The sequence below is a fragment of the Miniopterus natalensis genome, chromosome 6 (genome assembly GCF_054644295.1).
Source record: "Miniopterus natalensis isolate mMinNat1 chromosome 6, mMinNat1.hap1, whole genome shotgun sequence".
In the NCBI taxonomy this organism is placed as follows: domain Eukaryota; kingdom Metazoa; phylum Chordata; class Mammalia; order Chiroptera; family Miniopteridae; genus Miniopterus; species Miniopterus natalensis.
This window is the reverse complement of record NC_142086.1, coordinates 55,659,098-55,672,633: the sequence shown is the minus strand read 5'-3', so window position 1 is coordinate 55,672,633 and position 13,536 is coordinate 55,659,098. Positions and strand designations below refer to the sequence as shown.

At 35.0% G+C, this 13,536-nt stretch overlaps 1 protein-coding gene and 1 non-coding gene across 6 annotated transcripts in view; both read left to right on the top strand.

Moving 5' to 3' along the window:
- VPS8 (VPS8 subunit of CORVET complex) overlaps positions 1-13,536 on the top strand; it is a 200,688-nt gene that overhangs the window by 56,883 nt on the left and 130,269 nt on the right. For 4 of the 5 annotated variants that reach the window (XM_016200097.2, XM_016200096.2, XM_087818259.1 and 1 more), the window contains 4 exons: positions 771-806; positions 1,732-1,822; positions 2,241-2,287; positions 3,263-3,352. In XM_016200097.2, the coding sequence (XP_016055583.2) occupies positions 771-806; positions 1,732-1,822; positions 2,241-2,287; positions 3,263-3,352 (264 nt within the window). Of the gene's footprint in view, positions 1-770; positions 807-1,731; positions 1,823-2,240; positions 2,288-3,262; positions 3,353-13,536 lie in introns of those variants that run through there. The other variant, XM_087818260.1, reaches the window with a different exon arrangement.
- On the top strand, positions 3,785-3,913 carry LOC148092919 (small Cajal body-specific RNA 8). The gene has a single exon (XR_015714751.1).

Sequence of the window (13,536 nt, the reverse complement as noted above, 5' to 3'; positions counted from 1 at the left end):
GTAAGTTCTTCCACTGTTACTTGGCATTTGTTTGTGTCAGGATGGTTGGGGCTGAAGGAGGTTGCTTGTGAGGAGGGCAGTGCATTACAGAGGGAATATTGATTAGTAGTAGTCTAAAACTTTTAGGGGTTATAGTCATGATTTTTAGCTAATTATTTTCTACACTTTTAGCCACACTTTTACTTTTGTTTAGATTCTAATAGGATGCTTATTTTCTTGATTCAGGGATATACTTTTATACTCTTTCTTCACATTTTTCATGTCCTGGAAGATACCTTATCATGTATATTTATCATATAATTAAGATGTCCTTTATTAGATCAGCTTAGGATATATTCATTAACTCCTTAGACTGTAGACTTATTAACCTTTAAATGTTTGTTTGATTTACTCCTTAATGTGGGCCCTTGAAGACCCGTTAGTAAATACTTCTAACTGTAGCATGAAATGTTTTTACTTAAAGAGATGTAAAATGAGATGTCGGACAGGGGCAAATGTGTCTTCTAACAAGTTTGTTAAAGATGTTCATTTTGCCCGGCCAGGCATGGCTCAGTGGTTAAGCGTCGACCTAGGTTCCAGGCGATCAGGGTTCGATTCCCGGTCAGGGCACATGCCTGGGTTGTGGGCCACAGCCGATCAATGACTCTCTCATCATTGATGTTTCTAGCTCTCTCTCTCCCTCTCCTTTCCTCTCTCTGAAATCAATAAAGATATATTTAAACAAACAAAAAAAAGATGTTCATTTTAATTTCCTTCTCTTTGTTTTCCAGTCTGTTTATGTGATGATGCTGAGGAGCTGGAGAGAGGTGAGTTCAAAGTAATTTTATGTGTTGTTGAATTGATAACATCTTAATGTTTTGTTTTAACTTTGCCAAAAAAAGATTATTTGGATTTGTGCTTTTTAATTTCAGAAATGTACATCAAAACCATTGTAACTGTTAGGTACTTGATTTTATAAAACTCACTATAAATTAGAATTAGGTTTGGCTACATACATAAGAAATTTCAAAATAACAGTGGCTTCAACTGTTGCTTCAAATTTCAACAATGGCTTCAAGCTTTCTCTCTTACATAAAAGCATCTTGGAGGTAGGCAGTATGTGCCTAGTGTGGCAGCTCCATGGTCTTTAGTATACTATTCTGTTCCACCATCCTTGTTGTGGACTCTAGTCCCAGGGTCTTTTTATGTTTCAGTAGGGCTGCTAGAGGTCCAGCTGTTAAGTCCACATTCCAGGAAGAAGGAAAGAGAAGAGAAGGGCTGGCCCCTGCCTTTTAAGGTGACATCCCAGAAATACCAAACAACACTTCCACTTACTTATCATTGGCTAGAACTTAGTCACATAGTCCCAAGTGACTATAAGGGAGTCTTAGAAATGTCCTTTAGCTGGTTTATTGCTGTCTCAGATAAACTTGGGATTTGTTATTAAGGATGAGGGAGTGAAAGGATGTTGTGATAAGCAACTAACCATTTCTGTTACAGTGACATTCTAGTTGTTTTCTCTTTTTATATTTGGGCCTTGTGGCTGACAATATAGCATACTAGCTTATTCAGTCACTGTACTATCTAGTGCTTTGAGAAATTACTTTTCTCAGAAATGAGATATTCACATGGTTATTAGAATAATTGTAGCTACAAAGCAGCAACTTCTGGAAAGATATTAGGTAGAATAGGAATTTTGACTTGTGATTGGTCAGACAAAGGGGTCTAGCTTCTCTCATTTATTCACCTTAGAGAGTGGATCATCTCCTGAAACAAGATTGTCTTACAGAAGCCTTGGCTCTTGCATGGTCTTTCCATGAAGGAAAAGCAAAAGCGGTTGTGGGTAAGTTAGCAATACTGGTGGAGTAGACATTTTTCTGAAATAGAATGAGTAATACTGATCACTCATAGAACACTTTTTAGCTTAATGTTTAAGTATTTTATAAGCAATATATTACCAGACCTTACAGATTTCAGTGAAAAAGGTTAATGATAAATACAGGATGTAGAATTTTAATTGTCACTTTTAAAATTCTTTCATTCCATAAGGAAAATTTACTATTAGAGTAATAGGGAAGTACTTGATATGCTTGCTATCTGGTTCAGTAGATGTGAGGTGTTCCTATGATAGCATATTATCCAACATTTTGATACCTAAGGATTGTTATAAATATATGCATTGTTAGCACAACTTATGACCAGAACAGTTTCATTCCTGAAAGTGTGGTTTAACTTTGTTATCATTTGGAATTTGCTTGTAGGATTATCAGGGGATGCCAGTAAGCGAAAGGCTGTTGTTGCAGATCGAGTGAGTATTTTAATAGGGTCTTTACTAGGGTACAGCACAGATTTGCTTTGAGTATTTGCTAATAATCTTAGGGCATGATTAGGTAAATGGCTACAGTCAAGGAGGCCATGTATAAAAAATAGCAAGTCAGACTATAATTCCCTGGTGTAATCTTGAGTGTTTTTTAAATTAATTTTTATTACCTTTTTTCCCCCTTGTTCACTCTTTTAAGAAGATGATAAAGTAGTAAAATAGTCTTTTGGCTATTTTAGGAAGAAGGCTGGAATCTGGATTATTTCTGAACCTAATTATAGCCCATAAAAAGTTGACATTTAGTATTTTTTATAAACCGATTAGTAATTATGAGAAATATATATGCAAGTGTGTGTGTTACTTAAGGTAATACAGAGGGCTGATGTTTTATTATTATTACTAATTAGCATTAATCTGATTAATGCTAATATTTACTATTGGCTGTTTTCTTAGTCTAGACTTGGTTGAATTAATTTACTGTACTCATTTCTTTCCTTTTTTAATGTGCAAGTGCATTGGTAAAAATTATATTACAAATTAGTTTAAATATTTAGAAAATGAAAGTGGTCATCTTTAGACACACAAATGATTTTTCTCAGTATCTGCTAAAATATTTAGGGTTCTGTATTCTATCTGTGTTCTTTAGGGAAAGACTTACAGCAGAGGATTACTGAAGAGTTTAACTTCAGTTTTTCAATTTCTGGATGACATAGATACTACTAAGGTCTCTAGCACCTGGAGATATTTTTAGAAAAGATTAGCAAATTAGTACTAGCCCTGAGGCTGAAAGAATTTATGCTAGAGTTTAAGAAATTGGAAAATAAAGCCACTCTATTTTTACATTATATTTTTAATATAATAACAAAGCCTGTTTCTGTATTATTTAGGGGAATCACATATATTAGGTATTGAAAAACTTTAGAGATATATTTTAACTTCTATACAAGGCTATTTTCCTTACAGATGGTAGAAATCCTATTCCATTATACAGATCGAGCTCTGAAAAAGTGCCCAGACCAGGGAAAAATCCAAGTGATGGAGCAGCATTTTCAGGTACACCTTTGCATGTGCTTCTAATAGCCATTGGTATGAATAGTTCTAACATTGCTCTTTCCTATTACTTGAGAATGGAACTTTCATGGTTTGTTTAAACAATTTTCAGTATTTAAAGCTTTATTTCAGAGCTTGTGGAGCATTCTATATGATTACATTTTGAAGTAACAGATCACATGGGAACAGATGAGTAAGATGTTGGGAAGTGTTGGTGGTTAGCTACTCAGTGCTGTGTGGAAGGAAAGGCTGTATGTATGAAGGTATACCTGTGAATTGACACCTTGCTAATGACTAACTTTAATTAACGTTAACAAGGCTAGTTGAAGAAAAGGTAGACTATCAAGTTTTAAATTTAGTTCTCCTAGGAGTACCTGTGACTCAATAACAGATTAGTTACCAAAAAAAATATGATCTCTACAATACATGAATGATTGGGAGGCTGATACGCAATTGAGCTAAGTACTGCTCTAATTGCCACCATAGCTCCCTAGAATAAACTGCCTTTTGATGACCGGGACGAACTGAGTGAAATCGTAACGGACAGATACGGGGCAGACAGTTTAAATATATATATGCGAATGAAAGATCTTTAGTTTTTCTTGGAATTCAGTGCAAATTGAAGTTAAGGAACAATTTAAGACCTGTACAATTTTTATTATGCGAATTTTACTGTTTGTGGTGCTTTCCAGTTATATTTTGTTGTAAATCTGTGTATCCTCCATTCCTAGAGCTCCCCCACCTCCCCTACCTCCTCTTTTAATAAATGTTGCAGGATCTAATACAAGGGGTCAGCAAACATTTTCTAAGAAGAGCCAGATGGGAAAATTTAGGGCATGTATTATCTCTCACATATTCTTCTTTTTTTTAAGACAACCCTTAAATATGTAAAAACCACTTTTAGCTCTCTGGGCAGTTCAGAAACAGGCTGTGGCAGGATTTGGCCCATGGGCTAAATATGCAGCCCCTGGTCTAACATGTTCTAGACACTGGGCCATAGTGAGTAAAATATCCTTGATATCTTAAAGTTTGCAGCCTAGTCAAAATAATGTTTCTTGTATATGTTAACGGAAATATTTAGAAGAAATCTAGGGGTTTTGAAGTTCTAGAGTGGGCACAGTTCATATCTTTTCACATCTCATAACTTTGGGAGATCGGGACAGATACAGCAGTTAACATTTGGAGGGTGTCAGAAGAAGGTTTGGTTTCCTGAACCGTTCCCCTTTAATGCCACAGTAGGGATTTCTGGCAGAGGAACTTTTATTACTGTTTGTCTGGAGGTTCATTAAATTTATCAGTAAAGAAGAGAAATAAGCCCAGATAAAATTATAAAAATAGATAATTTAGGAGGAAAACATAGGTAGAAGGAAAGCATTTGGGAACAAAACTGTTTGAGAACAATACCCTGTATATAAATAATTTTGTATACCAATGCAGTATACATAGTAAAGAAAACTATTTTAAAGAGAATATCTATTACTGAGAGGTGGTAGAGATGGTATTCATAAAAAATACTCTGGCCGTTGGAGGTTATACTTTATTGAAAAGAAACGTTTAACAGGGACTGCTAGAAGGGGCGTGTGTGTGTGTGTGTGTGTGTGTGAATATAGAAACCACCATGCTGGAGAGAAGAGCATAGTAGAGAGCTATAAAAGAAGAAAAGGACAAAAGTGATATTTTGATGGTGAAATAGGAAAGAATCTCAGCATGACAGGGAGCGTACATGATGGTTTTTAATACAAATTACAAAATTTACAGAGAATCAAACTGTAGTAGAACATATTCTTTAACCATCTAGATCTCTGTGGAAAGTTTTATTCTGCTAAAAGAGTATCTGATAAAATTTTTGATTTATTAATAATTGAGTATCATGAAAAGTAAAGGAAACAATAATGGGAACCATTATTGGATTTACTTTGCCATTGATTGGGGAAGTAGAAGGGATCGACTCTTGAGAGAAATGATCACTTTATTTCAAAAATTGTAATAATGATGAAAAATACACTGACCGTGAATTTTGTATTTTATAAAGCAAATACATCAGAAAAAATGTGGACATAGTCTCTAATACATATTAACTCATTTAATTTTTATCATAACTCTGTAAGGTAGGTACTGATATTGTTACAGGCTCCAAAAAAACTAATGGATTTACAAAGAACAGGAAATTCTTAAATTTTGACATAGCAGCCACAAATAATCTAAAAAGAAAGGAAACAGGCAAGTTGAGAGAAGTATCTGCTGATAAAGTACAGAACAGCTACAAAAGATGGAGAGAGGCAGACAACTGAAGATATGTGCCAAAAGCATCATGAAGACTGTTAGAAAGGAGAATGGTACAATTCAGATTGTGCCTACCAAAATGCTAAGGGATTTTGACAGATTCACTGGGTATATACTATGTGCCAAGTAATATGTAGAGGATGTGACATTCATTTTATTTAATTCTCACAAGAACCCAATGAAGTAGATACTGTTTTAATCCCCATTTTAGAAATGAGGAAATTTAGGTCGAGAGCGGTAAAGTGACTTCCCAAGATAATATTGATGGTAAGTGGTGGGGCCAGGACTGAAATCCAGGTCTTTCTGACTTCAAAGCCCAGCCCTTAACTAACCACTCTGTACTATACTGTTATTTTCAGACAAGTACAAGGAAAGGATGGGTGACAAGGGGTGATGTTAATAGGTGATCAAGATTGACAATTACAGCAAACATCTAAGCCATTTAATGCTTATTGTGTGGCAGGCACTGTTATAAATCCTTTATACATATTAACTCATTTAATTTTTATCATAACTCTGTAAGGTGGGTACTGATATTATTCCCCTTTGTAAATGAGACTGAGGCACAGAGAGGTTAAATAACCTGTTTCAGGTTACATTACTAGTAAGTGATAGAGCTGCGATTACAGTCCAGGTAGTTGGGCTTCAGGATCCACATCTGGACTGTTCACTCTGTTATAGGACACCATTTCTTACTTTGCTTTCATTTTCATGAGCACAGAGAATGGTCTTTAAAGTAGAAAAGCCCAGATAAATATATTTACGAAAATAGCTGAAGCCCAGCATATGTGACATATAGTTAGTTACTTTATGATTGTTCAAATCTCAAGACCTTTTGAATTATAAACCAGGACACTGTTTGAACAATCTGAACCATAGTTAATAATTTGTAAGTAACTGGATCAATTTGCAATTCTCAATTAAGCATGGATACCTAAACCGAGGAGACACAATTTATTTCACTCAGGAGGACTATTTTCTTCTGGAAAAGGTACTCTTCAGCCCATTAGGATGTGTGAAGTACCTGCTCCGTTGGCCACAAATCTATCATTTTAAGTGTTTACTCTTAAATATTTAATCATAAAATAATTACAGTTTGACTCTAAAAGCATTTTTTTTTTGAAAGAAGAGTGAACTTAAGGAACTATCTACTGATAACCCCAATGTGGTTTGTGAACATTTTTTATGAGTTCACATAAAAACGTCCATGTTAAACTCATAAATTGCCTTTTTGAAAGGACTATGTGGAGAGTATATTCATGGAATGCCTATTCCATAACATCTTGATTTCATTAAGAGCATTTGTCTGAATTTTCTTTTATCCTCATGACTGAAATAGATGAGTAAATAGTAAATAGATTAGTAAATAATAAATAGTTTTGCAGCTAAACATCCCTACCCAAAGAGTAGTCTTTGGTGGTTTAGTTAGTAGTTACATCTTAGGAGTCTTTTATGCCCAAGTTTTTATCTTTGATTTGGATGAAGATTTAGTGAGTGGCTTGTTAAATTTAGTTGGCACCAAGAATCAGGGGCCAGAATGATCTTGACAAAGTGCAATCAAAATCATTATGAGATGAAATTTAACAGGGGTAAACATCAAGACTTCATTAGATTCAAATAATTAAATTGCATGAGTACTGGATTGGGAAAATCTAGCTGGACAGGATTTCAGTTAACACAAATTTAGTATGAGCCAATAGTGTGTTATTAAGGCCCAGATAGAGGAAAGTAATAGAACTCTTGGGCTACTTGTTAGAAATAAAACCTCTAACATATTTTATAGACTGTTGACAGACTAAGCTATATCCCACACTGGGATGGTGGGAGGTTTTAAAAACAACAGTTAAAAATAATCTGAGGAGAAAATAAGTGGAGATATGCTGCCTTCAGATGATGAAGGGCTGTCACACAGAATTTACTGTATTGCTGCAGAGGGCAGGCTAGTGGAAATTCTGAGGTGTATTTCAGTTTAAAATGATGCTGTGCTGATATAAGTGCTCTTGGATATATGCTATTGAATGTATTGAAATAAAAGGAGGCTGTCACACTGACCAGGAGTGTTTTTAAAAGACTTTCTTTGCTGAGTGGGAAGATTTGAGATTCTGTATCAATATCAAGAAACTATCATGAGAAACAGGTAACCTCTAATCCAATTAAGACTGGTTTCTATCTTAGTCAAAATACTGAGAATTTGTATTTTACCAGCAGGTGGCACTCATGCCTGCTGCCTCAGTTTTAATCTTCACCTTTGAGAAGGGGACTCCCTTTTCATTAGAGTTAGAATATATAATGCCACCCAATATTTCTGCTTTCCTCTAAAGATAAATCAATATTTTTTCCTGTCTTAATTGTAGAGAATAACTTTTGGATCTTGTGATGTTTTTGACAGGCTGTGGCTTTTACTTATCTGAGAAAAATTTGAACCCATAATTATATTTATTTATATAATAACTATTAGGATTGAAAGGAATTAAGATGTTCTTTGTCTCATACATGCTGAACCTCACTTTTTTTCTGGCCAAGTCTTTCCCATCCCAAAGCAAAGTCAAACAGGAAACAGCCCTGGCCGGGTAGTTCAGTTGGTTAGAGCATCATCCCGATAGGCCAAAGTTGCTGGTTTGATCCCCAGTCAGGGCACAAGAAACAACCAATGAATGCATAAATAAGTGGAACAACAAAGTGATGTTTTTCTCTCTAAAATCAATAATAATAATAATAATAATAAAAACAGTAGACATATCCCTTCTTTGTCTAATGCATATCCAATAGCCATATGCCTCCTGTTTCCTTACAAAGCCTGGCATCTTATAAGAGTTGTCTCCATTTCCTCACCTTCCTCTAATTCCATGCCTGTAAATTCTGTGGACGCTTTCATTCCTCATCTTACCTGGTAGTCAGTAGCATTCAACACAGTTAATGACTTCTTGAAACAGTCTGTCCATTGGGCTTTTCTGGTATCATACATTTAAGTTTTTTTCTCTCTCACTGCTTATTGACTTTCTCTGTTCATTCTTTCTCTTCTACTTAACCAGTAAATGTTAGAATTCTTCACAGTATTCTTATTTCTTTATCAGTGTTTCTCAGGATGTTGTCTGTGGACCATTTGCTTCAAAATTACTTGAGAAGCAGTTTATGCATTTTGAATTATTTTATATTTCTACAGTCATGTTTGTTTATGAAACAAGGCAGAGGTGTAAATAAATAAGCATTAGGCATTTTATTAATATGATTCAGGCTAAAGGGATTTTAAAAATATATTAAGAGTTCATGCCAAAGAGTGAATAGAGACTAAAGCTGATCACAGAGTGAGGCAGAAGGCCTTTGTCTAACTCATGCTTTCCTGAGATGAACTGAAGGGAAAACTGTGTTGGTGTCCAGCACACCACCTTATCCCTGAGGCTTGCAAGAAATGCTGGTTCTGGGAGTTAGGTTTTTCCCAGATTATTTTATCATTGTACCTAAAAAAAAAAGGAGAAATACATGTATACATATACACATACAGAGAGCTGTCTCTATGCTGGAATACCAGCTGCCTTGTTCTGATAGCCTGTAGAGATGTATGTATGTGTGTATGTAACTATATGTATGTATTATATATGTATCTGTGTTTAGGAGTGTTTATCTGTTTTGGCATATGTATTCTAGACTTTGCTAAAATTTTGAATCATTTTTAAACAATGCAGTTTTGATTGCCTGATTGACTTTTAGACTATAAATGATGAGAATTAATGCCATTGTTCCAGAAAGCAAAGTAATGTATATCTACTATCTCATTTCTTTTCACATGATGCCTATGAAATAGGGAAAGCCAGAGATTATACCTTCAGATGGCAGATGGTAAGATAGTCACAATGCAATAAAATGGTCTATTCAGTCACTCAAACAATTGACAAGCCTAAATTTAGGTTTTCTGTTGTCAGCTTCGTGTTTTATTCACATATCCACATTGCCTTCTTTATTAAGTCTTAAATATACACTAATATCTAGTAAGAGAAATAATTGTCTTTCGCCAATTATAGGGATGTGCATTGAAGAAGAAATTAGAGAAATATTTACTTTTTTTTTTTTTAAATTCTGGAGACCAAAATTTCAGCCATTTCTCAGGAGCATCATGCAAGCTTTTGAGACTGAGAGGAATATTCTTTTACTTTTTTAATTTTTGACTTTAAAAAAATATTTATTGATTGATTGATAGAGAAAGAGAGAAAGGAAATATTGATTTGTTGTTCCACTTATTTATGCATTCATTGGTTGATTCTTGTATATGCTCTGACTGGGGATTGAACCTGCAACTTTGGTGTATTAGAACAGTGCTCTAACCAGGGCCTGAGAGGAATATTTTTAAAGCAAGCACTGCTTTATGTCTGTGTTGAAAGACTTGAGGCAAATAGCAGCAAGCAGCACACCGCACAGACTGAACTTAAGGGCAGAAGGGCTGGAAATTTGCATGCAGGCTTGATTGCTCAACATCCACGGAGAGGCATGTGTAGAGCTCTAGCTGGATGGAGTAAGGGTTTTGCTTCTCCATTCTCCTTTCTTTTAGGGCTTTTGTGGGAGCAGCCTTCGATATGGGTTAAGGGGGGGGATCATCTGAATTTGGGCACCAGCTGCTCAAGGTGATTGTGCCCTAGTCCTGGCTAGGAATGCCAGCTATCCAGCTCTGATTGCAGATACTGTGGGAAGCTGAGTACAGAGTCTCCCTTGTCTCTTCATAATCAGATTCTAGAAAAGAAGGCTTAAAATATGGAAGTAGATTTGGCTTTAATATTTTGTTTATGGTTTTAAATGTTCAAAATTGATAAAGGCCTGGTTTCTTTAAGACGCCAGGTTGAAAGTGTTAATTTGGATAGTTTAGCCTTATTTAAGTGTGTGACGAACAGTTAGGGGCAGGCATGAGGACTATTGTGCATCCTTTTTTAAGTTAAAAATCTTAATTTTAGAGTAAATGTTGATTCAACTGTAAGAAAGAATACAAAGATATCCTATTGTACTCTTAACTTGATATTCCCTAATAGGAGCATCTTGCAAAACTATAGTATAACCACATAACCAGGGTATTGACCAATATAGTAAAGATCTGGAACATTTTCATCACCACATGGATCCCTCATTTTGCCCTTTTATAGCCACACCCACTTTCCCCCTGTCTCCATCCTCTCCTTAGGCCCAGGCAACCACTAATTGTTCTCTATTTCTATCATTTTGTCATTTTCAGAATGTTATGTATATGGAACTTCATATTTCCCCTCTCTTAACTTTCATCATACTTCATTGGTTCTCTTTCTTGTCTTATTACACTGGCTCCAGTATGGCCTCCAGTATGATGTTGAATAGAAATGGTGAGAGTTGACATACTTGTCTCTCCCAGTATTAGTGGGAAAGCATTCTATCTTTGATTTATAAATGTGATGCTCACTGTTGGTTTTCAAAGATGCCTTTATCAGGTTGAGGACATTTTCTTCTATTCTTAATTTCCTAAGATTTTTTTTTCAGGAGCAAATGCTGTTGGCTTTTGTCAAATTCTTTTTTTATATCTATAGAGATGATCATATTGTTTTTCTTTCTCATTGTTAATATGATGAATTATATTGATTGACTTTTTGAATGTTAAAGCAACCCTGCATTTTGGGATAAACCCACTTGATTATGATGTATTATTTTCTTTTGTGAACATCTGTGTTCATGAGGAATGATCGTCTGTTGTCTTCTTGTAATGTCTTTGTGTGGTTTTGGTATTGGACTAATGTTAGCCTCATATCAGTAGTTATGAATTCTTACTTCTTTTCAATTTTATGGAAGTTTATATAGAATTGGTATTGTTTCTTCCTTAAATATTTGATAAAATTCACCATTGAAAGTATAAAGGCTTGAGTTTTCTTTGTAGGAAGGTTTTTACTACAAATGCAAGTTCTTTAATATAGTACCTATTTCTTCTTGAGTGAGCTTTGGTATTTTCTATTTTTAAAAAAATTTCGACATTTCATCTAAATTTTCAAATTTATTGGCAAAAAGTTTTTCATGACTTTTTCTTTACCCTTTTTATAGCTGAAGAATCTGTATTGATGTCATCTCTGTCATTACGTTGTTAATTTCTGATTTAATTCTGTTGTGTCAGAGAACATACTTTGTATGACTTGAATCTTTTTAGAATATATATTTTTAATTGATTTTAGAGAGAGAGGAAGGTAGAGGAGGGGAGAGGAACATCAATCAGTTGTCTCCCATATGCGCCCCGTCTGTGGATCAAACCCACAAGCTGAACGCACAACCCTTCGGTGCACGGGATGATGCTCAACCAACTGAACCACACCAACCAGGACTAACTTGAATCTTTTTATTTCTTTACTTTTTTATTATTTATTTATTTTTTAATCCTCACCTGAGGATATTTTTTCCAGAGAGAGTGAAGGAAGAAAGAGAGAGGAAAGGGGAGAGAAAGAGAGAGGGAGAGAAAGAAACATCAATGTGAGAGACACATCGATTGGTTGCCTCCCACACATACCCCAACAGGGCGAGGGATTGAGCCTTCAACCAAGGTATGTGCCCTTGGCCAGAATCGAACCCAGGATCTTTCAGTCTGCAGACCAACGCTCTAACCATTGAGCAAGACCGGCTAGGGCTAACGAATCTTTTTAAATTTAAAACGTGTTTTATGACCTAAAATATATTATCTGTTTTAGTAAGTGTTCTCTATACTTGAGAAAAATATATACTCTGTTGCTGTTGGATGGATTGTTCTAAAAAATGTCAATTTATAGACTTATTTAAGGCTGTTAATTCACTGTGTACCACTTTCATATGGTCTTTGTATATAATCTTCAATCTTGATTGGTAGTCCATCTCTGAAGAGTTTTAGAGAAAGTTATTTTTTTAAGTGGAAAGAACATCTTATGATATGTGATTACTTTCTGGTTTACTTGTATTGTGATCAGATAATGTTTTGTATACTAATTCTACTTTCTGGAGTTTATTTAGATTTTCTTTGTGGCCCAGTATATGGCCAGTTTTCATCAGTGTTCCAGGAGCACTTGAAATATAGTGCTTTGTGTGTTTTCACAGAAAATAGCTTATCAATCAGGTTTTTAAAATTAATTGTTAGATATTCTAAACCTTTACCCATTTTTATCCACCCAGTTTCTCATGGACTGTGAGAAATAAAGTGTCCTCAATAGTGTTCTGTTTTATGAATATTGGTACTATATAATTTAGTATGTACTATATAGAAATTTGACATATAGAAATAGGAAGTTCATCTTTGTTATGACCTATTTGTTCATTTAATGCCCTTTTAGCCGGAATTCTACTTTATCTGATAGAAAGATAACAATCCCTTTTATTTCTTTGCATGGTATAATTTTGCCTATCATTATATTTTTAGTTTTTCTGGATTACTTTGTATTTATTTCTTGCTTACAACATAGTACCAACACAAGAAATGTCCAAACCTGTAGAGAATTTTTATAGGAGTTTATTTGAACCAAATTGATGACATGCTGGGAAGCAAGATCTCAAGTACTCCAGAGAATGACAGTTTTACAGTTTCTTTATACATTTGTAATTAAGGAGAGAATAAAGAAGATTAAAGTGGGAGAAAGCGGGGGGGGGGGGGGGGGGGGGATGATATCTCTATGATTGGATTATATGATAGTTAACAAGATTGTGTGCTCCTTTGAGAGTGGTTGTGTTTCTAAGAGGTTAAAAAAAGAGGCACTTTAAAGTTGTATTAACCCAGTTGCACAAAAATAATGCATAGGGCTTGCTTAGATAAAAGATAAACCTTTTATCAGCTTGGGGCAAGACTATCCAGCATGACTGCCCAGTTAGGAATTTATGATAGGGTCACCCAGTAAGGTTACTTTCAGTTAGATTTATTACAGAGCCTTTTTTTTTCCACAGTAGCAATG